General features: G+C 41.9%; 3 protein-coding genes and 1 long non-coding RNA gene across 5 annotated transcripts in view; 3 read left to right on the top strand and 1 right to left on the bottom strand.

Moving 5' to 3' along the window:
* LOC138968738 (folate receptor gamma-like) overlaps window positions 1–24,556 on the top strand; it is a 376,265-nt gene that overhangs the window by 9,763 nt on the left and 341,946 nt on the right. Inside the window, exon 5 of one of the 2 annotated variants that reach the window (XR_011456270.1) lies at window positions 191–2,427. Coding sequence is in view for 1 of the 2 variants with exons in the window: in XM_070341372.1 (XP_070197473.1) it covers window positions 191–474 (284 nt within the window). In the remaining variant the exon portion in view is untranslated. Of the gene's footprint in view, window positions 1–190; window positions 4,301–24,556 lie in introns of those variants that run through there. The other variant, XM_070341372.1, reaches the window with a different exon arrangement.
* LOC138968740 (uncharacterized) overlaps window positions 1–24,556 on the top strand; it is a 330,336-nt gene that overhangs the window by 19,119 nt on the left and 286,661 nt on the right. The gene's annotated exons all lie outside the window — the stretch shown is intronic.
* LOC138968739 (NADH dehydrogenase [ubiquinone] 1 subunit C2-like) lies at window positions 6,348–9,568 on the bottom strand. Its single transcript, XM_070341373.1, has 3 exons — window positions 9,414–9,568; window positions 7,557–7,700; window positions 6,348–6,527 (listed from the first exon to the last, which is right to left on the bottom strand). Exons 1-3 carry the CDS (start codon window positions 9,511–9,513, stop codon window positions 6,478–6,480), a joined length of 294 nt encoding a protein of 97 aa, XP_070197474.1. The 5' UTR covers window positions 9,514–9,568; the 3' UTR covers window positions 6,348–6,477.
* The window catches only part of LOC138968722 (lysosome membrane protein 2-like), a 23,837-nt gene continuing 15,256 nt past the window's right edge, over window positions 15,976–24,556 (top strand). Inside the window, exons 1-5 of the mRNA XM_070341356.1 lie at window positions 15,976–16,461; window positions 17,151–17,311; window positions 19,599–19,740; window positions 20,612–20,827; window positions 21,454–21,545. Of these exons, the coding sequence (XP_070197457.1) occupies window positions 16,336–16,461; window positions 17,151–17,311; window positions 19,599–19,740; window positions 20,612–20,827; window positions 21,454–21,545 (737 nt within the window). The 5' untranslated portion in view covers window positions 15,976–16,335. The remainder of the gene's footprint in view (window positions 16,462–17,150; window positions 17,312–19,598; window positions 19,741–20,611; window positions 20,828–21,453; window positions 21,546–24,556) is intronic.

Raw genomic sequence — 24,556 nt, 5'->3', positions numbered from 1 at the left:
CCGGCGAAGCGGGTATTCATTCTAGTATATATATATAGATGTATTAGCATCCATTTCGTATGTTTTTTTCTGCCTGTATTGATCACTTTTTCCAATAATTGCTAAAGACAGTTTCATGTACCTGACAACGTGTTTTTGTAATGCTATATATGGTTAACTTTACCAGGCATATAAATCTGTTGCTGTGCAGGACAAAACAAGTGCCCCACCGATGCTACGTGTGACACATTTAAAAAGGTATTCAAGAATGCCACACATTTTTGTGAAAATATTTGGGACCATGGCTTCAGGGTGGTGCCTGACACCCAGGACTGTTTTCGACTCTGGTTTTCTGACGACGAAAATCCAAACGAAGCCGTGGCCAGGAAGGAAGCAGCAAGAATGCTGGGGGTATCAGGATCAAGTGTTAAAGTTGTTGCTTCTTGTTATGTTTTTGTTGTTATGGCATTGTTTGTGTTCATTGCTTTGGGATGATTGCTGGGGGTGTATGTACCCTTTCAGTTGACATGAATGCTTGTACTGATCCTGCCTGCTCTTGACTGCCATATTTACATTGGGAAAAAACATTTGTCGTCACAATTGACGTGCCCCAAATGAAATATTTTGGCGGAGTCTTAGGTGACTTTCTAAGATGCCATTTTGGAGAGAAAAAAGCAGGTTTGCTGGCAATTTTTAACTAAAAAAATCCAAATAAATAAGACACACCTGTAACAATTTACACAAAAATGCTCAGTGACTATGGTAATTAATTACACAACTGTGAATAGACGAATATTCTACCCTTCAGGGTTGGAGTCCTGATTCAGTTCATTGTTTTGCTAATTTTGCAGTATTGGTGACAAAGCGCTTTGTGTTGGGGAATTCAGATATGTAAACGAGCAAATGCAAGCAAGTTCCATTGCTGTCAGGAGTGAATTTATAGTCTGCAAAGACTGCCTTAATAGAGCGTTTAAAATTTAATTTAGTTTATCCTACTCAGTGGTGAAATCTTTCAAAATGGCAAACCCAATTTAAAGTGTGTAGGTCTCAAACTGATTTGAGACATTCATGGTGTTTTTGTTTTGTTTTATTTTTTCAAGACTATATCCCTTTCATGCCCAAATAACTGAACTTTAAGTTTTGCTTAGGGTTGATAGTACTAGTATGCACTTGCATGGAGAAGGAAAATTGCGGGGGTTGTTGAGAACTTCTGCAATGTGTGAAGCAGAAGGGGTCTAATTTGATACACAGAGTTGTTGTACTGTATTTCCTGGAGGTATTCTTTCTGTTTCCAGGAAAAACTAAGTATGCTCTCTTGATTTTTGCTAGTAACTGTGGTTTAAAAAGGCGCTGTGGACATTACACACAGAAATCTTTGTGAAAAGTTTTTTTTTAATCTCACAATGCCTGGGAAATGGTTTATATATTTTGAGCATGGGAGCCATTTTCCCGTGCTTCATTAATCGATGTCTTCCGTTATGATGGCAAGAGAGGAGTTGAGTGATTTCAAGCCCCCCGCGGGTTAGGGAGAAGAATTTACCCGATGCTCCCCAGCATGTCGTAAGAGGCGACTAACGGATTCTGTTTCTCCTTTTACCCTTGTTAAGTGTTTCTTGTATAGAATATAGTCAATGTTTGTAAAGATTTTAGTCAAGCAGTATGTAAGAAATGTTAAGTCCTTTGTACTGGAAACTTGCATTCTTCCAGTAAGGTAATATATTGTACTACGTTGCAAGCCCCTGGAGCAAATTTTTGATTAGTGCTTTTGTGAACAAGAAACAATTGACAAGTGGCTCTATCCCATCTCCCCCCTTTCCCTGTCGCGATATAACCTTCGTGGTTGAAAACGACGTTAAACACCAAATAAAGAAAGAAAGATCTCTGTCCAATCACCTTGTACATACTACCATCCACCGACTACAAAGTCTGTATACTGCAGAAATTCTTGCTAAGGTCACCAGCACTTAAATGTCCTTTGGAAGATGAAACTGTGTTAATTGACTTGTCGCTGAGGCTTTTTAAATGCACAAAGTATTTTGCATTGGAAATGAAGGAACATCCAATTTTGTGATTTTTGTGTTTACTTGACTTATTTTTTGTCTTCAGTCTGCTTTTTGAGCATATTTTTGTTTGACACTTTTTCTTTCTTCTTTTTTCTCTCAAAAAAATGTAACTTTTTATATGACTGCATGCATAAAACAGCATTCTCTTTTCTTTATATCAAATATCTTGAGCTGTGTATTAATTTCCCATCTTTACATTTTTGTAGTCAGATCCTGTTGTTATTTACAGTCATATTAAACAAGATTGATGACTTCATGCTTGACTGAATGTTGTGCTTTTGTGCAGTGGACATGAGAGTGTCTGTACTTGATCAATATGTGTCTTTTGTTTGATATGAACATTAGTTTTGTCATATTTTATTGTTGTTATTTAAACCCCCCGCGGGTTAGGGAGAAGAATTTACGGGTTAGGGAGAAGAATTTACTCGATGCTCCCCAGCATGTCGTAAGAGGCGACTAACGGATTATGTTTCTCTTTTTACCCTTGTTAAGTGTTTCTTGTATAGAATATAGTCAATTTTTGTAAAGATTTTAGTCAAGCAGTATGTAAGAAATGTTAAGTCCTTTGTACTGGAAACTTGCATTCTCCCAGTAAGGTAATACATTGTACTACGTTGCAAGCCCCTGGAGCAAATTTTTGATTAGTGCTTTTGTGAACAATTGACAAGTGGCTCTATCCCATCTCCCCCCCTTTCCCCGTCGCGATATAACCTTCGTGGTTGATAACGACGTTAAACACCAAATAAAGAAAGAAAGAAAGTTGTTATTTTCAGCTATTTTAAACAAAATTGATGACTTTATGCTTGACTTAATTTTGTACAGTGGACATTAGAGTGTCTGTACTTGATCAATATCCGTCTTTTGTTAGATCTGAACATTAGTTTTGTCATATTTTATTGTTGTTTTTTACAGTCATATTAAACAAGATTGATGACTTCATGCTTGACTGAATTTTGTGCAGTGGACATTAGTCATTAGAGTGTCTGTACTTGATCAATATTGTCTTTTGTTAGATCTGAACATTAATTGTGTCATATTTTCTTGTTTACCACCTGTATTTACATGTGTTCCAGTGTACATTTATTTCAGAGTGCCATTAAATGCACCACCATAAACATTTTAAAGTCTCGTAAAGCAAAATCTGACATTGTGATGAGGAAATGTTGTCTCCCTTGGTCTCCCTGTGTGTGTGTGTGTGTGTGTGTGTATGTGTGTGTTTGACAGGAATCTTCGAAACCATGCAATACTAGATTTGATGTTTGTGTTTGCAGACATCTAAAAAAAAAAAGTCAGCCTGGCTAAAATGTCTGTTAATTTGCTTTTGATTTTGTTTTCTGTGTTGAACTTTGTTTCTTGAAGTTACCAATCCTTTCTGTGAAAATCCTCTTTGAAATCACGACACATTCACCCAGGCTTGTCCCTGGAATAAGAGCATTCTTCGACTAAGACACATAGCAAACATCGACTACAGCATGTTAGCTGTCTGTGCAGCGTGGACATTTAAATTATTGCTGAAGTAATTTCGCAAGAGACTGCACCTATGTCACTGCGAAATTATTTCAGCGAAGAATTCCCCCTTTGATGTGCACAGAACACAGTAAAGCTGTTGAGGTTTAGTAATTGTCAAAATTGGGAGACTGTTCTTATCCCATGCAAAGGCTTTGACAGAACCGAGGTGGTGTACGTGATTGTTTACACAGAAAGGATTAAATATCTAAAAGATACAATAGCAAATCTGAACGAAGTAACAAGTCATGGGGTTGTCAGTATATTAGCCCCCCCATGTTTTTTGACTCACATGCGAAGCAAAAGTGAGTCTATGTACTCACCCGAGTCGTCCGTCCGTCCGGAAAACTTTAACGTTGGATATTTCTTGGACACTATTCAGTCTATCAGTACCAAATTTGGCAAGATGGTGTATGATGACAAGGCCCCAAAAAACATACATAGCATCTTGACCTTGCTTCAAGGTCAAGGTCGCAGGGGCCATAAATGTTGCCTAAAAAACAGCTATTTTTCACATTTTCTCTGAAGTTTTTGAGATTGAATACCTCACCTATATATGATATATAGGGCAAAGTAAGCCCCATCTTTTGATACCAGTTTGGTTTACCTTGCTTCAAGGTCAAGGTCACAGGAGCTCTTCAAAGTTGGATTGTATACATATTTTGAAGTGACCTTGACCCTGAACTATGGAAGATAACTGTTTCAAACTTTAAAATTATGTGGGGCACATGTTATGCTTTCATCATGAGACACATTTGGTCACATATGATCATGGTCAAGGTCACTTTGACCCTTATGAAATGTGACCAAAATAAGGTAGTGAACCACTAAAAGTGACCATATCTCATGGTAGAAAGAGCCAATAAGCACCATTGTACTTCCTATGTCTGGAATTAACAGCTTTGTGTTGCATGACCTTGGATGACCTTGACCTTGGGTCAAGGTCACATGTATTTTGGTAGGAAAAATGTGTAAAGCAGTTCTTAGTGTATGATGTCATTGCTAGGTTTAGGTCAAGCATGTGAGTCGTATGGGCTTTGCCCTTCTTGTTTGTTCACGCAAGAGAACACTATTATACATTAACTCACATTTTGCCTCAAAAGCTGGTTCAGTAATGTCCCACAGCCCATGATCTAAAGAGTGTGTGCGTTTGTCTTTTCTTGATCTGCATGGTCACCAATTTTGCTTGAGATTTCTGCTTTTACCTCCCCTATGTGTGTTCTGTTCAATTTTGCTTTCATGCAACAGTTTTTTTGGATGGTAATTACCATTTCAAAATAAAGTGCCTTACATAAGAGTTAAAGTTTCAGGTGAGGGTACTGGTTTTTTTTCCCGCAGTGGGGCACTGTGGTTATGAAATTAAAGGCCCCTCCTGTTTTTGGAACCGCAGGAGCTTTCTAGTTTGCTGTTAGGTAGATTTTTGGTTCCTCTTTCCTGTCATGCTCTCTTTTTCTTCATGAATTCTTTTCTTTTTTCTGCCTTCTTGCTCATTCACCTGTATTTTTTCCAAAAATCTCTTCTCTTGCCGCTTGTCTCGCGATTCATGTATAGTTTAATCTGTTAGTGTTCTGATGTAAGTCCAGCAGTAGATAGGTTAAGCCTATTTTAACATACTGGAAACTGGTAATCTTCCAGTAGGTATTAATTTAGTTTTACTAAAGCCTGCTGGGACACAAGTAATGGGTTAGTGCATTTGTAAACAGGAATCGCTTGACAAGTGGCCCCCTTCACCCCCCCCTTCCTCGTCCTGATATGGCTCTGCGTAGTCGGCTGGACGTTAAGCAACAAATAAACAAACAAAATTCAAAAGAAGACAGAAAAATAGCACTTTCCTGTTAACTGTGCTATTCCTGCTGTCATTTCAGGCATGGGAATTAAAAATTGTAAAAACGGCTGAAAATTAAGGAAAAAAGAGGAAATATTTTTTGATGACTTGGGGGGGGGGGGGGGGGTACACTAAAAGTAAAACACTACATATTTCGCACTAAAATACGAAAAAAGAGGAATTTCTACTGCAAAAATTTAAAAAAAAACGGCGGAAATCCGACTTTTTTTCACGAAAAAACAATCACCGATCGCATATACGCCATTTTCACTTTAAAAAAATAAAAAAATAAAAAATTTTGCTGAGGAAAAAAAGCGGAAATGCGATTTTTTTCGGCGGAAAATTAAAAAAAAAAAGCGGAAATCCGCCGTTTGGCGGATAATTCCCATCCCTGCATTTGCAAGCGATCGAAAGCCGGCCACCAGCTGTAGACACAATTTGCACAATCTAATAGAAAGATATCTTTACGCAATGTGTCAAGTCTTACTCAGCCGTCTGGATTCGGCGAACCTGTCTTGGTGAAAAAAATGCAGTGCATTCATTTTCATTACAACTAAGTTCCATTCACAGATTTTTTAAATGTATTGATACTTTCACAACTTGTTTACCCTTCCCCACGATGAATCTTTGCACAGCTAGAATGCTTTGCCGGGCTTCCTGGTAGCTGTGTCAGTAGCTATTAAAGGTTTGTTTTGTTTATCACTGTATATCCACAGAGAATAAAATACTCTTTTCTTAAACAGTTTCCTTGTGTTTTTGGACAATTTTGTATACATATTACATAGGTGTATATATATATATGTATTTAAATTTGTCGTTTCCCAGCAGCAATTTAAAACACACACTTAAATATGGACATTAATTTAGTACCTGCATGGTGCTTGTCCAACTGAGTCGGTGGTGTGTTTGTCTATGTGATATCAAGACAAAAGAAAACCTCACTCCAACTGAATTTTACACACACACAATTCAAATCTTTTGTAACACATTATTTTAATCTACAAATAAACGATCCACAAGCATTTGAAAACAAAACAGTCTCTCACAGAACAGCAAAACATTGAATATGAAGCGACTATACTCGGTGTCCTTGGTCCTCATGATTCACCTCACAGGGTACCACTTCAACAGGACATCACCATACGTCTTGGGGCCTGAAAAATAATAAGAGATAAAATGGTTGGAACAAAACAATAACATAACAGTAACAGGGATGCAAGCGTTATATTCAGACAAATATCTCACAATTTTATAGTTTATAATAGGGATAAACTGCATTTTTCCATTAACTGGTGTTTCTTGCGATATAATATCACAGCACTGCATAATACTAATTTCTGCTGATCAACAGAATGGGAGATGAGAGGCTGGGTGTCTGTGGTGATAACAAGAAACACAATTGCAAAACAGAAATGTATGCCCAAAAAAGTAAGGAGCGCAAATATAGGAGCAAAAGAAGCACGCCACTTAAATCTTTCTTTCTTTATTTGGTGTTTAACGTCGTTTTCAACCGTTCAAGGTTATATTGCGACGGGGAAAGGGGGGGGGGGGGGGGGGGATAGAGCCACTTGTTAATTGTTTCTTGTTCACAATAGCACTAATCAAAAAATTGCTCCAGGGGCTTGCAACGTAGTACAATATATGACCTTACTGGGAGAATGCAAGTTTCCAGTACAAAGGACTTAACATTTCTTACATACTGCTTGACTAAAATCTTTACAAACATTGACTATATCCTATACAAGAAACACTTAACAAGGGTAAAAGGAGAAACAGAATCCGTTAGTCGCCTCTTACGACATGCTGGGGAGCATCAGGTAAATTCTTCCCCCTAACCCGCGGGGGGTGCCACTTAAATCAGAATCCAGTTTTCAACATTCAGTTATTCCTTCTCACCCCTCTTTATTCTTTTTATTATTTGCTTGTTTTGTCTTTCCCTTATCAGATTACACCATTTTCAAACACTTCACTGGTGTGTTGGGGCTCTTCAGGTATTGAGTCTTATCTCCCATCCCTGTCTAAAAAACTCTCAAAATGGTAGAAAGTGTACTAAGCAAATCACCAATGCAACTTCTCTCAGACTTAAAATATACACGTAACCAGCACAGCAAGTCAAGGAAAAGAAAAGAACATCACTCAAAAATCAAAAACAAAACGGTGAGAAAAAATTGAAATAAACATACCTTCATCAGGAAAGTCTTCTGGATGTCGACGGACATAATCCTCCAGGATCAAAAGTGTTTCCCTCTCTTTCCGCTTGTAATATGTCTCTGCACTTTGACCACAGAAGTATCCAACTGCAGCTAAAGCAGCATGCTTGTAGAGGCCTGAAAATAAAGGGGGAAAAATATATATAAAGTACATATTAATACAAATAAATGTATATGTCATGCCGAATTCACGTAATTGCCAAATTCGCGAACTGAACTGCAACTGTTTTTGTGTTTCGCTTGTATGTATGTCGTGCCGAATTCACGGAATTGCCGAATTCGCGGAATCGGCAACATTTTTGCCCATTTCACGTAATCGGCAAAATGCTGCCCATTACGCGAAATCGGCAGCGTTTTGCTGAAAACGCGCAAAGGCTGGTAAAATGTGCCGATTTTGCGAAATCAGCAGCCCGTTTTTGGCTTTAAAGTTCTCAAATGCCTGGGATATCATCACACTTAGACAGCTAGATACTCGAATGAATAAATGTTGCAATAATCAATAAGTAATGGCAAGTTATGACAAAAAGTGTATTTTTCGTGCATTACCGGAGTTGTGCTTGACACAGACCATAAAAACCAAAATAGGGAAGTAAAGTAATGTTAATGTAATGTTCTGGTGACAAAAAAAGTAACAGACTGGCTGTCACTTTTGCGAAATGCACACATTTTTAGGAGCCTTTACGCATTTTCGGCAAAACGCTGCCGATTTCGCGTAATAGGCAGCCTTTTGTCGATTCTGCGAAATGGGCAAAAATGTTGCCGATTCCGCGAATTCGGCACGGCATATATATACAAACAAGCGGAACACAATAACAGTTGCAGTTCTGTATAAATATATTTATATAATAAACAATATATACCCTTGACTCTGGTACTAGCAGCCATTGTTACTCATAATAAGTATGTGAATAGCCCCGCCTTTAAGTTTAATGTTTAGTGGGGTTCTTGGACCTCCTTAGTGGAACTTTAAAGGGTCCAAAGGCCAGGAGGTCTAAACTAAAGTTCCTCACCAAAAAATGATCCCTATAGACTGCTATAATGTTGATATAATGACTTTTGGAAGTTCTCTTAGCCCTTCACTGAAACATTTTGGTCATATTGGCAAGGTTTACTCAAAAATTAACGTCAGTACGAATCCTGCAAAACATTTTCTTATCTTTTCTGTGTTAGAAAACGAGCAAAGTGTACAACGAGCAAACTGTACGTTCTCGTCGATTCCATATATAATAATCGAAAACGTTAGTTCCTTGGTCAGTGGTGGTATTATGGTTTTTACTTCCATTACCTCTCTAGACACCATCTGTGTGCCACTATTTTCATTTAGTGCTGAAGTTGCCTGCGGTGCTTTTTTGCTGGCAACCAGTCCAGTGCTCTCTAGATCATAAACTTAAATTCTCAATACATGCACTTACGCTTAGCGAGTCACCAAGAATCAGTATTGATTGGTCAAAAGCCATTTGGTGCACTGTAATGGTATTAAAGTTCTATGATTTCACTTTGACAGTGAAGCTAGCCCCTGCATGAAGTCTCAGAACTTGGCTTTTGCCAGCATCACGCTGTTTTATCTGATAGAAAAAGAACGACCCTATCATTTGACTCAACATGATTTCATAACATCTTCACATACAATATAGGTATTATCACAATTTTTTTTCTTGTGCAGTAACTAGTGTTTGTCTTCAACAAGCATAATTCTATCTCAAGTACAAATGGAAAGTTGCTACTGCTACACGGGAACCAACATTCTTGACAACAGAACCTCAAGGACGACTGATGTACACGGCATGTAAAATCAGTCCATCAAGTCAATTTACACGTAATACAACTTACCTGTATTCATAGGCTTCCTCTGTGACAAATTTAGAAGCATGGCGAGCCCAACTCCTGAGCTCGCCCCGAAAAACTCGAGTAATGTTATTGGTGTCGGCATTTTCCTGATCGTCCTTTTGGCTCAAGAACAATAACTCTAAGGAACGCTTGCCAAGGGACGCAACTTTCTGTCTTTTTATCCAAATCATACGGAATAAAGTAACCATGAAAGTTTCTTATTCAATGACACTTCTTGTCATCCCCAAAGAGTGTCCGTTAATATGCCTCTGTGTGTGTATCAGTGTGTGTGTGTCAGCCGCGCCGGTGTGTCAGTGTGTGTGCAGTGTGTGTGTGTGTGTGTGTGTGTGTGTGTGCGTGTGTGTGTGTGTGTGTGTGTGTGTGTTTCTTTGTTTGATTCTTTCTTCAGTTGTTGTTGTTGCTGTTGTTGTTGTTGTTGTTGTTGTTGCTGTTGTTGTTGTTGTTGTTGTTGTTGTTACTTGCCTCGCGGCCTGCTTCCTTCTTTGTTTATCCGTCTGTGTGTGCCGGTGTGTGTGTGCCGTGTACTGATGCGTGTGCAGTGTGTTATATGAAGTCTTATATCGCGCGCGTATCTCCAGACTCGGACTCAAGATACCTTTTTCAAGATACAAGAAGTTTTATAATTGTCCTCATCAATACAAGGAAATTTGGCATGTGTGTGGCAAGACATGATACACTGATACATAGACATTTACAAAACACAACTGAAGTTCAATATCAGCACACCCTTACGCAACATACCCACTACTTCAGACACACTGTGACACGGGCTACATGTGCCCCTCGGACGTACGCAACCCACAATTCACCCAGTCATACAGCTCCACATGCACTTACTCATTCATGCAGCACTCTAGCACCCGGCCATGTACAACTCACACACTGGAACCCTCATACGGCTACATATTGCATTATAACACCCGCACAAACATTACAACCTCAAACATCGTACTAGATCTACAACTAACAAGCATACCTCCACTATCATGCACCGAATACATCATCATACATTACATCATAACATATTGCATTATAACACACGCACAAACATTACAACATCAGACATCGTACTATATCTACACTGACTAACAAACAATCATACACTATCAAACACCAAGTACATCATCGTTCATTAAATTACATCGTACCCCCCCACCCCACCCCACCCCACCATACATTCACAATCGACACAGAATACATCATCATGCATATATACATGGGACTGGTTGTAGAGTCGTACAGCCATCGGGAGGAACGAGTCCCTCATCCGGTTCGTCCTGGCCCGCCAGCACCTCACTAACGGCGTGATGACTCACGCGTGGGCTCGCACGATGCGAGCGCCTGGTGCAGAGGGTGGCGGTCGTCAGAGCGGATCATGCTCAGCTTCTTCAGCGCCACACTCGGAAATTGAGTGCTGAGAGGCTGAAGCTCAGAGCCAATGATGGAGCCTGCTCTCTTCACGATCTTCTCCAACCTTTCCATGTCGCCCTTCTTTGCACTGCTGTGGTAGCAGAGCTGGTTGAAGGAGACGACACTCTGAATAGTCGCCTGGTAGAAGAGGTGGAGGATCTGTGGGTCGACGTGGAACTGCCGCAGCTTCCTCAGGAAGAAGAGCCTCTGGTTTGCCCGCTTGCACACGGCGTCCACGTTTGGCGACCAGTCGAGCTGGTTGTCGATGATGGTGCCCAGATACTTGTAGGTATCCACCATCTCGACTGGTTCGCCCTTGATGATGATGGGGTCGACGGCGGACTTGGTTCGTCGGAAGTCCATGATGAGTTCCTTCGTCTTGCTCACGTTGAGCTCCAGGAAGTTGTCGTCGCACCACTGCACCAGCTCCTCCGCGGCGAGTCTGTACGCCGATTCGTCGTTCTTCAGGATGAGACCTGACAGGGATGTGTCGTCTGCAAACTTCAGCAGCAGGTTGACAAGATCCCTGAGGCGACAGTCGGCGGTGTACAGCGTGAAGAGCGTGGGAGACAGCACGCAGCCTTGAGGGGCGCCTGTATTGGTGGCGACAGCCTCGGACAAGACTTGTCGTCCAATACGGACCCGCTGGGTTCGCTTCGTAAGGAAGCTGAAGACCCAACTGATCAGCACTGGATTGACGTCGAACTCCAGCAGCTTCCTCATCATGAGATGAGGCTGGATGGTGTTGAAGGCGTTGCTGAAGTCGATGAACAGGACCCTGGCGTAAGAGAAGGGTTTCTCCAGGTGGGCGGAGACGTTGTGGACGAGGGTCAGGATCGCATCTTCAGTACTCCGGTTGCGGGTGTATGCAAACTGAAGAGGATCCTGATGTCCTCTGTCTCCAACGAGGCGCAGGGATCTATTTATGCCGTGTGAGATGGAATTTTTTACACAATACATTACGCATTCACATCGACCAGCAGATCGCAGCCATTTCGGCGCATATCCTACTTTTCACGGCCTATTATTCCAAGTCACACGGGTATTTTGGTGGACATTTTTTATCTATGCCTATACAATTTTGCCAGGAAAGACCCTTTTGTCAATCGTGGGATCTTTAACGTGCACACCCCCAATGTAGTGTAAACGAAGGGACCTCGGTTTTTCGTCTCATCCGAAAGACTAGCACTTGAACCCACCACCTAGGTTAGGAAAGGGGGGAGAAAATTGCTAACGCCCTGACCCAGGGTCGAACTCGCAACCTCTCGCTTCCGAGCGCAAGTGCGTTACCACTCGGCCACAGTGTGTGTGTGTGTGTGTATGTGTGTGTGTGCCGGGTGTGTGTGCCACCCCCCGCGGGTTAGGGGGAGTCCCATATTGGTTGGGACTAGAAAGAATTTACCCGATGCTAACCAGCATGTCGTAAGAGGCGACTAACGGTTCTGTTTCTTCTCTTCTTTTGTCTTATTTCTGCCTTACCAGTCCTTTCACCTATATTTCCTTCCAAGAAAACTCTCCCTACTATTCCCTGCAGTTTTCCAATTCTTTTCTTGTTGTCTTATTTCTACCTGACTGGATCCATCACCTTTATTTCACTTACCAACAGTCTTCTTTTCCACATCCTTATTTCTCTGCACCCGGCATGTCGTATAAGGCGACTAACGGATTCTGTTTCTCCTTTAACCCTTGTTAAGTGGTTCTTGTATAGAATATAGTCAATGTTTGTAAAGATTTTAGTCAAGCAGTATGTAAGAAATGTTAAGTCCTTTGTACTGGAAACTTGCATTCTCCCAGTAAGGTCATATATTGTACTACGTTGCAAGCCCCTGGAGCAATTTTTTGATTAGTGCTTTTGTGAACAAGAAACACTTAACAAGTGGCTCTATCCCATCTCCCCCCTTTCCCCTATCCCATCTCCCCCCTTTCCCTCGTCGCGATATAACCTTCGTGGTTGAAAACGACGTTAAACACCAAATAAAGAAAGAAAGAAAGAAAGGGTGTGTGTGCCGGTGTGTGTGTGCCGTGTACTGATGCGTGTGCAGTGTGTGTGTGTGTGTGTGTGTGTGCCGGGTGTGTGTGTCGTGTGTGTGTGTGTCGCGCGCGTGTGTGTGTGTGTGTGTGTGTGTGTGTGTGTGTGTGTGTGTGCCGTGTGTGTGTGTCAGTGTGTGTGTTCGTTCGCCGTTGTTAGTCGTTGTTTATGCAATTTTCCCACTAAGTTTACTTGATTTTCCCCGCCCCGGCCATGATTTCGTCAATAGGCAGTCAGTCTGCACTTTAACCGAAAGCCACTTCTATCCTTAGCGGATTATGACTTTATTCAGTTATTTTGCAGAAAAACAGAAATGCTGGAGAAAAACTGTTTGTTTCTGCAGCATTTCTGCATAATGTCATCTTTCGCGAGAGCAACGTTTTTTTCTGCAGTAAAATTGAAACCAAGAATGCTGCAGTAAAACGGAGATGTTGTTTACACTTTTTCTTCAGCATTTTGGCATTATTCAGTTATTCTGCAGAAAAACAGAAATGCTGCAGAAAAACTGTCTTTTCTGCAGCATTTCTGCATAATGTCATCTTTCGCAGAAGCAACGGGTTTTTCTGGAGCAAACCATTTTACTGCAGTAACTTGAAATTGAAATCAAGAATGCTGCAGTAAAACGGTGCTGTTGTTTTACTGCAGAAAATCTGTTTACACTTTTTCTGCAGCATTTTGTATTGGCTCATTATAATGTTGGAGCACGCGAGCCCCCCTCTGTCGAGAGATGGACTCCAGAATTACCAATAGTTGTGCGTGACACGAATGTATTTTGTCTGTACACTGCGGAACAAACTATATACTATCCCAGAGGGCGACGAATACAAACGCTACTTTACAAGGTCGTTCGTTTTTCTCCAGAAAAACTGTCACAGACTATTCTGAAGAAAAAGTTGATCGCAATAATGCTGCAGAAAACCAAGTAAACATTATGCTTCAGAAAAACTGTTTTACTGCAGTAAAAAACGTTGCTTCGGCGAAAGATGACATTATGCAGAAATGCAGCAGAAAAGACAGTTTTTCTCCAGCATTTCGGTTTTTCTCCAGAATAACTGAATAATGTCATAATCCGCCAAGAGCCAGTACAAAATGCTGCAGAAAAAAATGTAAACAGGTTTTCTGCAGTAAAACAACAGCACCGTTTTACTGCAGCATTCTTGAATTAAATTTTACTGCAGTAAAATGTTTTGCTGCAGACTGAAAAACGCTGCTTCGGCGAAAGATGACATTATGCAGAAATGCTGCAGAAAATAACGGTTTTTCTCCAGCATTTGTCTTTTCTGCAGAATAACTGAATAAAGTTATAATCCGCTAAGGATACACTTCCCCTGAACATCATCGTAGCAGAATGAGCTGAAGCCGGGAACTATAAATTATCATCCCAAATGTGTCATTTTGGTCACAACAGAAGCTGACTGACAGACAGATAGACGGACGGACAGGCCCCCATCATGTGCAGGCAGGCAAGCAGACAGACAGGTAGGCCCTACTCTTTTTGTGTGACGTTCTTCTTAAAGGCATATAATGTACGCGCTCCCGTGTTTACAAAGTGTAGTTTGCCCATAATCGATGTCAAACGCACCATAAGACCATATAATGACGATATGTCACCATGCGCGGACCATAATACATGCATTACAGCTTGTTCTAGCCTCTGAAAAAGTGAGGATGTCAACAAAGCCGCGGTGTCAGCTCCCTTGCATCAACGTTACATGTGTTGCCAAATCTATAAATAGGACGATCCAGATCAAAATGAAAATTAACATATCTCAACATTGAAGGGGTCCTAGACCACAATATTTTGCAGGGAACTTAATTTAGCATGTCTCCAGCTGTTGGTAAAGCAATTAGCGTGTATAGTCATCGAGTACATATGCCTTTAATTTCGTACAGTGCCTTTTCATCCGTCCGTCCGTCTGTCTGTGGCTGCCTATTCAGTTGAGCTCTTTCTGTTTTTCTATCTGTCTGTCCCGCTCCGTGCCTGTCCGGCGTTAACATCCATCGTCCCGGTAGAGTAGCACGGGGTTAACTTGAACGCCCAGGTGAGGTCAAACGCCCACCCACCGATATTTCGGAGATGACATGACCGAGCGCGTCACTTCCTGCTTTTCTGACTTCGTTTACCGAAATATCGGTGGTGGGCGTTTGACCTCACGGCTGGGCGTTTAACCCCGTGCTACTCTACGTCTGTCTGTTTGTCTGCCTGTGACGGTGTGTACTGGGATCTGAGGGTCAGTCTGATCTGGTTTACCACCCAGGGTCAGTCAATTGAAGTAAGGTATGGTTCAGCAAATCGGTCAGCTGCGCTGGCCTTTTCGGCCGAACAGCTTAGCGACATGTCAGTTATCAGAGGAACAAATCAACAACACTGATACACGAGTTTTTTGCACCCACTAGCCTACTCAAGGCTCAGTCGATCACTGCGGCTACGAATACATCATTTGAGAATTGTCCGATTAGCAACGATGTTCACTGCGTCAAACACTGGGGGCAGTGTACGTATTACAGTGGAACCCCCCTTTTAAGACCACCCAATTTAAGACCTCCCCCCTTTTAAGACCTCTCATTACTTTATTGTCCCATCGCTGGGAAATTCGGGTCGCTTCCTCCCAGTGGAAAGCTAGCAGCAACGGAGTCGCGCTACCCAGGTGTCTGCGTGTTTAGGTGTATTCAGCCACCTGCACTTATGGCAGAATGACCAAGGTCTTTTACGTGCCATTGTGATGACACGGGGGTGGGACATGGCTTCCGTCTCTGGGTCTGCACATAAAGTTGACCCGTGTCCGTCCCGGCCCGAATTCGAACCTGCGACCTTTCGACCTTTGGTTTTTTAGATTTTCTGTGCATAACCTGTGTAAATTTACCCCCATTTTAAGACCTTGCTTTTTTAGATTTTCTGTGCATAACTTCTGTAAATTTACCCCCATTTACCTCCCTCCTTTTTAAGACCTACATTTTCAGATTTTGTGTAGGTCTTAAAATGGAGGTACCACTGTATCACATTAAATATCGGTTGTGTCTGCGGTAGTAGCTGCCCTGAGAAAAATGCAAGGAGTCTCCCTTTCAACATAAAATTAATCAGTCAAGATAAAATAGTTCAATAACACGATCACATGCATCGTCAGTTGTGAACACAGGCTTAGGTATATATTAATTAGCCACTGATCAGAAGCCCGTAGAAACAGGAGATTATTGGGTCAGCCCTGATAAAATTACTGGTGCAACTGACAATACGGCGATCACATGTCTTTGGTAGTGATAAGCGTACGTATACACCGGTTTAAGTTTTGACCGCGAATCAGTGAAGAAAAAAATTTAACGTAAGAAGCTTAATGAAAGGATGATATGTTTACCTGTCGGTGTGACTGAATGTCTCGTCTCAACCACTGAAAAGATAACTTGAGACATTCTGACTGTTGAGTGTCGACCAGAGACTCGGTGTTGACTAACAAAAACAAAGGAGTAATGTCTCGGAAGGTAAAACTGTGTGCACTGGCTTCTTGTGGGATGTTTGGAGTGGTGGTCATTATTCTCGGTATTGCGATGGTGCCACCAGTGTCTGACAACTACATGCACTCAAAGGTTGACGAGGTGAGTACTTTCATGATTATTTCAAGACCTCACACACTCGACTCCTGTCCGACGTTTTTGCACACTGTTGATACCTTTAGCATGGTAAACGAAGTCAGAAAAGCAGGAAGTGACGCGCTCGGTCATGTCATCTCCGATTTAATATCGGTGGTGGGCGCCGGTTTGACCTCACCTGGGCCTTTAACCCCGTACTACTCTACTAGGTAGACTTTCTTTCTTTATCTTTATTTGGTGTTTAACGTCGTTTTCAACCGTTCATGGTTATATCGCGACGGTACTAGGTAGACAAGGTCAACTCATCGGTGATAGACAGACAAGAACAACTCATTGGTAAAAATCTCAAATAGTTAGCCCTATAGCCTGCATTCTAAAGTCTGTTCTTCGCAGAAAGCATTAATATTCCATTACAGTGGAACCCGGGCCCCTTTCAAGACCTCCAATTACATGAGAAAAGCAGGTCTTAAAAAGGAGGGAGTCTTAAAATGGAGGTACATTTACAGAGGTTATGAACACAAAATCTGAAAAAGTAAGGTCTTAAAAAGGAGGAAGTCTTAAATGGGGCGGGGGCCGGCGGGGGGTTCTTAAACGGGGTGTTCCACTGTAATAGACGGCTCCTCCATCTGATAGTACCACAAGTGGATGAAATACTACATATTATGACAGGCTTCTGATAGTACCCATTCTTGCAGAGTCTGCCCCTGCAGAACGGCACTGAGGCGTACAGCAAGTGGATGAGCCCGCCCATGCCAGTGTTGTACCAGATCTGGGTGCAGGACGTCATCAACCCCATGGAGGTTGTCACCACGGATGCTAAACCTGTCCTCATACAGCGCGGACCCTACACCTACAGGTAATATAATCTTACAATTTCTTTAGTAGGGATTGCGTGGACAAGTCTAATACCTATGCTCAAACTTCAGTCGTTATCTTATACATTTGCGCGTTAAGCCCTCTTCTTATTGTTTTTCTTCTCCTGATAAAGCAAACCTTGAAATAACAGAAAAAAATAACTTTTAAAATAGCTTAACCACTTTGAAATATGGCCTCCAGTCTTAAGAACACACTCCTTCTCCTGAAAACACTTCGGCTCACAGAATCAAAAAACAAGAATGGTTGGTTGTTGGAGCTTTCAATTTATGACCAAAAAAACGTTCGTTACAGTTATTGTTCTTCGACCCAGTGGTCTTTTAAGTGGACAAATAGACACACAGTTATGGTACAGATAATGAACTTATCTCAAAAGTTGCCAAGAACCTCGCTGGCGAAATGCTGACGAGGCAATCTTTCACCACCTCAGATCCGGCCAGGCTTTAATAATATGAAATTTGTTTGTTTGTTTGTTTGCTTAACGCCCAGCCGACCACGAAGGGCTATATCAGGGCGGTGCTGCTTTGACACTGTATAACGTACGCCACACACAAGACAGAAGTCGCAGCACAGGCTTCATGTCTCACCCAGTCACATTATTCTGACACCGGACCAACCAGTCCTAGCACTAACACCATAATGCCAGACGCCAGGCGGAGCAGCCACTAGATTGCCAATTTTAAAGTCTTGGGTATGACCCGGCCGGGGTTCGAACCCACGACCTCCCGATCACGGGGCGGACGCCTTACCACTAGGCCAACCGTGCTGGTCCCACCACCTCAGATCCGGCCAGGCTTTGATGATATGAAATAAGAACGTCCATCCACTTGGTCACCTACCAAAAATCAAGATTTAAATTTTATTTAGGCCAACAACAAAAAATAGTCTGTTTACGGTAACATAGGCAAAAAAAATAGGGTCGGTAGGTCGGGATTTTTTTTTCCCTCCCAAAAAACATTTTTAAGATATTTTGCCAAAAAACAGACTTTTTTTTTCCCCCCAAAAATGCCAAAAAAAAAGTCTAGGGTCGCGCGAAAAAATAGGGTCGGTCGGGATACCGTAAACAGACTATTTTTTTTTGGTGGCCTTAGTAATTACATTTCTCAAAATGTCATTGGAATTGGTGGCTTTTACAAAATTAACTCATAAAAAAACCGAATTCCTCTGTGCACAGAGAGCACTTACGCTATTCATTTTTGGTATGTTCGTGTCCAAGTGGAAGAATGATCTTATCCCATGTAAATGCCTTGCAACATCTGTGATGGTGAGCCGAACCCACCCGTCGCGATATAACCTTGAATGGTTGAAAACGACGTTAAACACCAAATAAAGAAAGAAAGAAAGCCGAACCCAGTGTTTTCACGAGAAGGAGTGTGGCTTTAATAGCATGAGGATGAACGTTGGAACAAATAAAAATCATATGGCACTAGTACTCACCAGCTTTGTTGTTTAGGCCTAAAAAAAAAATAGGTGTGGTTACGGTAACCCGACCTACCCTATTTTTAGGGGCCGATCCTATAACTTTTTATTACATTTGTCAAAAAAAAAAAAAAAAAAAAAAACAACGAGTGCAAAAAACGCAATGAAAGCGAAAGCGCCCGTGTCGCACACTTATTTCCCTGTCAAGTAGGTTTAAATTGTACACATTAGAAAAAAAAGTTTAAAAAAAAAAAAGTGATTGCCTACCTACCTACCCTATTTTTTGGGGCTATGTTACCGTAACCACACCTATTATTTTTTTTGGCCTTACATTTATGTTTTAGCTTGCACGTTTCTTTTGACTGATCCCTTTAACTTGTTGTTTACGCGTGTCTGTGTTTCAGTGTGAATGAGTGTAAGCCCTTTTGATTTTCTACCGCAATATTGCTATTACGATTGTGTACGTAAGGTTACTATTGCTGTTTTAGTGAAAGATGTCATCGTTCTGTTAACCTCCCGTGAGGCGGGGTGGGCCTTTAAGGCAAATTCTTGGTTTCACTCAACAATAAAATATCGACGTCGTCATGGAATTTTGGCGTAACTCGTTCTAGACAGCTTTTCGTGAGAAGGTCAAAACTGATGATCTTTATTATCCAATAGTGTTTATATTTGTACCTGGGGTATGGATAGAATGATACAAGAATGTTAAATGTTAAATCATGTATTGTCAATTGTATTTGAGAGAATATTTCTGATTTACTTAGTCTAAAGCACAAAAACATCAAATTCGCCAAGAATCGAGTTACGCCAAAATTCCGTGACGATGACGACATTCTGTATTCAATTACCAGGGAGAAGCGAGAAAAAGTGGACGTCCGTTACACAAGCAAAGGTACCATCACGTACAGAGAGAAGGTGTGGTTCCACTTCGCCCGGAACCTGTCTGTCGGCCCAGACACCGATACTCTCACCACCATCAATGTGCCCATCTTGGTAAGATCATCTCAGTGACCACTGCTCTAGAGACTAAATTGGAGCAAACAAGCAAGAAAGCAAGCAAGCAGGCAAACAGACAATTCCAAAACTAATACTCTGGAACATCCGGGTTTTTTTAATCGAATTTCGATTACAAACATTCGCCATCCGAACTAGCACTCCCTTATTTTAAAGCCCTAACTTGTACAGATAAGTAGGGGTCTTCATGGCCCTCAAATTAATTGGGGGAGATCAACTTCGCGAAGTCTACTTCACGGAGCTGGCTGCACGAACCTTAAGCCCTGAATTTTCGATGAAAAGACTTCACAAGTCGACGTTAGACTCAATAGACGAATTCCGAAAATAACTCCTTAGGGTTTGTATGGGTTGTGGCAGAAGGAATACCTTGCCAATCACTAGCGAGGGGTGGGCGGGGATGTAGCTCAGTCGGTAGCGCGCTGGATTTGTATCCAGTTGGCCGCTGTCAGCGTGAGTTCGTCCCCACGTTCGGCGAGAGATTTATTTCTCAGAGTCAACTTTGTGTGCAGACTCTCCTCGGTGTCCGAACACCCCCCGTGTGTACACGCAAGCACAAGACCAAGTACGCAACGAAAAAGATCCTGTAATACATGTCAGAGTTCGGTGGATTATAGAAACACGAAAATACCCAGCATGCTTCCTCCAAAAGCGGCGTATGGCTGCCTAAATGACGGGGTAAAAACGGTCATACACGTAAAAGCCGTGGGAGTTTCCGCCCATGAACGAACAAACAAAACTAGCGAGGGGTGTGTCGGAAACACGTGCTCCTGTCCACATGCACACCCGACGGAATTATTATTTCCGAAAATCTAACGCGAAACGATCTGAAAGACCACCGTTTTCTTTTCAGACGCTGGCGACACTGCTGAAAAGTGAGTACCACAGGATACCTGAAGCTGAGAAGCTTGTATTTGAAGAGCTAGGCGAGCATCTCTTCCTCAATCTCACGGTGAACCAGCTTCTATGGGGCTATGAGGACAAACTACTGAACGGTATAACGGCTCTGTTGCGAAAACATCACGTGCAGTTGCCCTTCGATGATGACAAGTTTGGATTGTTTAAAACGGTGAGGGGTCTGAAAGTTGGAAGATATGTGTGGTATTGGGGCTTTAACAGCTGCACGTGACTGAGTGTGGGGGAGAGGGGGGAGGGGAAGGAGGATGGTGGTGTTGGTGATGGTGGTGGTGGTGGTAATGTGTGCTTGTGTTTGTTTGTTAAAGTGTTAGCTTGTGTGTGTGTAAGTGTGTGTGTGTTAGTGTGTGTGTAAGTGTGTGTTACTGCATGTGTGTGTGTGTATGTGTATGTGTATGTGTGTGTGTGTGTGTGTGTGTGTGTGTGACGGTGTGTGTGTGTGTGTGTACGTGCGTGCGTGCGTGCGTGCGTGTGTGTGTGTGTGTGTGTCTGTTTGTCTGCCTGTCTGTCTGTCTGTGTGTCTGTGTGTCTGTGTGTCTGTGTCTGTTTTGACTGCTATTGCCGGAGAAAAAGAAGAGAAGTAAACCAACCATACAACTCAGCTGATTGCGTTTTGAACAGAAATATCTGTAAACGAAATAGAAAGGAAAGAACGAAGGAGGAACAGGAAAAAAGAGGTAAATCTCATAATGTGTTATGACAACCTGCGTAGTAACCGTGATTGTGTAAAGTAAGTTGAGAAGATGCCGCCATAAATGACACCTGTACCATTTCCAACAGACAAACGGTACGGATGCAGGTGTATTTGAGATTTACACAGGCGTTGACAGTGTTGACAACTTTGCCTACATTGCATCGTGGAACTGCAGTCGGTGAGTCTTGTCATGTCACACAGACAGACAGTCACACAGACAGACAGACAGACAGACAGACAGACACGCACGCACGCACGCACGCACGCACGCACGCACACACACACACACACACACACACACACATTGGCACACTAGCACACTTTATATGTGGGCAAACATCATATACGCTTCCTTACGCTTGCATTATATTTAAATCATTATTGTCTTTATAGCCTTATTTCGCTGTCCCTCCTGTATTTGACGGCTGAAGAAGCTTCACGCTTGTCCTGTATTACTCTGCACGAGTGGATGTTGTCTTCTTCAGGGCCGAGGAGCACGAAGCGAAAGTGTGTGCCACCCAAGTGGGTGGAAGCCAGCCGGGGGTCTGATTGGTTGACATTGAGATTTGACGTGATTTCAACCAATTAGACCCCGCGATTGGCTCACACTCACTTGGGTGGCACTCAAGTTTGCTTCGGTCTCCAAACGCCTGACCACAAGAAATAACGCCCACATACTGACAAAGGACATGCAGGCCCGCAAGGGGACGCTGATTTTGCGCTTGGACGGAAAGTGATGATGACATTTTGGCTTTTTGCAACCAGCATAATTTTTTCTTCTTCTTCAGTTTAACCTTAATTCGCAACAGAATCTGATCCGGGTTTGCTTTTCCGTCTAATTGGTCATTTGTTCACAAATTTCATTCGATTCTGGTCAGAGACTGAGATGGCTTGTTGTTGTTGTTCCCTGTTCCGTATACGTACGTCTATAACTCTAAGTCCCGCAAACTTTGCGACAGAATGTTAGTGCTTATCTTCGCCTGATTTGAACTCTATTTCTTAAGCAGGACAGGACCACTTGGATGAACGAATGGGTGGTTACCTTAATCTCAGGAAATCGCACTAAGTCGTTATTACTTAGATTTAACAGATCATCTTTCAAGCATGCGATTCTCACACGCCCGATTTACAATTGATTTCGGCTTACAAAAAATAAAATAAAATAAAAATAAAGTAGAAGTGCATACCCCAGCGAAAGACAAACCTCTCTGTCTCTCTCTGTCTGTCTGTCTGTCTGTCTGTCTGTCTGTCTCTCTCTCTCTCTCTCTCTCTCTCAAACACACATACACACGAACACACACACACACACACATACACACACACACACACACCCCAAGTTACACACGTACACACATACACACTCATTCACTCACACACACTTCATACACACAAAACACACCCCCATACGCACATATAGACAGACGGACATACACACCTTTACAAACAAACACACATACCCCCACACATACACTTACGCACACGCACATACACACACCCACCCACTCTCTCTCTCTCTCTCTCTATCTATCTATCTATCTCTCTCTATTTCTCTCTTATACAAACAGACACACACCCACCCCAGTTAGCATGCTAACGTTAAATTAACGTTAAATTAACGTTAGCGGTAAACGTTAAATTAGGTCGGTTCCACGAATTGACCTTTATAAGACCAGTCTTGCTTTTTCGGGTACATCAGTTTGGAATTCACTTCCATCATCCTTTAAGCACTTAAAGTCATTAAAAAGTTTTTAAAAATGTGTAAAAAAACACTTAATGTCTAAGTAGGGGAAAGGCCCCAATTAACGGACACTTAAGGTTAAACCCATTTTTCTCACAAAGTATATAACATAGCGCAATTTTGAAAACGGATTATTGTAGATCTAACCTACCTTTATCTTCATGTTGAAAGAGAATTGAAAAAATCTGTTATACTTTAAAAGTTATTAAGGTTTGAATTTTTCGGCAAATTGTCCGGTTTTGGGAAACCTACTGCCTAAATCCGGACAGGGGGTCACCAAAATCCGGACACGAAATTCGCTGCTTAATAGAGTAACAAAAGTTGCAGAAACCATGTTTTAATTAACAATTGCAACCGTTTTCTTTTTCGTGAACGTTCATGTATTTTTACATTTAATTATTATGTTGGTTTTTGCAACTTTTGTCAGTCAAAAAGCAAGTTTTTATGAAGATATGTATCTTTTTCTCGAGAGAGGGTTATGCGTTATTTTTAGTCAAGCGAATTAACCGCACGTTCAACTACACACACACACACACACACACACACACACACACACACACACACACACACACACACACACACACACACACACACACACACACACACACACACACACACACACACACACACACACACATATTTATTACATATTACACATATTACATAGTCCGTTATTTGGGCGCACGTGGTGGACGGTATTTGGAAAACCCCACTAGTTGGAGTTACAATGCAGCTGTTGAAAAATGCGTTCATTGAGTATGTCGTATTGCATGGTATTTACTAATAGAGTGTATGTACTATCTACTTCAACCAATCAATTCATCTTAGAAAGTCGTAACTTCTTGCTGCACTTAGTTTACAAATGTCTAAAATTACAGTGAGAGTGCGAAAAACAGAAAACCACTTACCGTGCAGAATGCGTGCGTTCAGTCGCCATGTTATTTTGGTGCGAAGTGTAAGGGGATATCACTGAATCGTTTCGCGCAAAAAAAAATGTGTTGTGACCTCCTATTTCTGAGATATCGCGTGTCCGTTATTAGGCGCCCGTCCAGTAATTAGGGCCTTTCCCCCTAGTTTAACGCGTTTTGATTTACCACACTTAGTATTACGTCAAAGATATGCTGTGCATTGTATATTCTGAACATATTTTTGTTGTACTATTGCTACATGTTCGATTGCTACCAGCTTGTACTTATAATTACTTGCATAGTATGCATTTGATTTTATGAATAACCACATATGTATGCTCTTCATGCCTCATCATCATCATATATATATATATATGAAGTCTTATATCGCGCGCGTATCTCCAGACTCGGACTCAAGGCGCAGGGATCTATTTATGCCGTGTGAGATGGAATTGTTTACACAATACATCACGCATTCACATCGACCAGCAGATCGCAGCCATTTCGGCCGGCGCATATCCTACTTTTCACGGCCTATTATTC

Source organism: Littorina saxatilis, linkage group LG6 (genome assembly GCF_037325665.1).
Source record: "Littorina saxatilis isolate snail1 linkage group LG6, US_GU_Lsax_2.0, whole genome shotgun sequence".
In the NCBI taxonomy this organism is placed as follows: domain Eukaryota; kingdom Metazoa; phylum Mollusca; class Gastropoda; order Littorinimorpha; family Littorinidae; genus Littorina; species Littorina saxatilis.
Note: the sequence above shows the minus strand (reverse complement) of the source record. Positions and strands in the feature narration are given on the sequence as shown.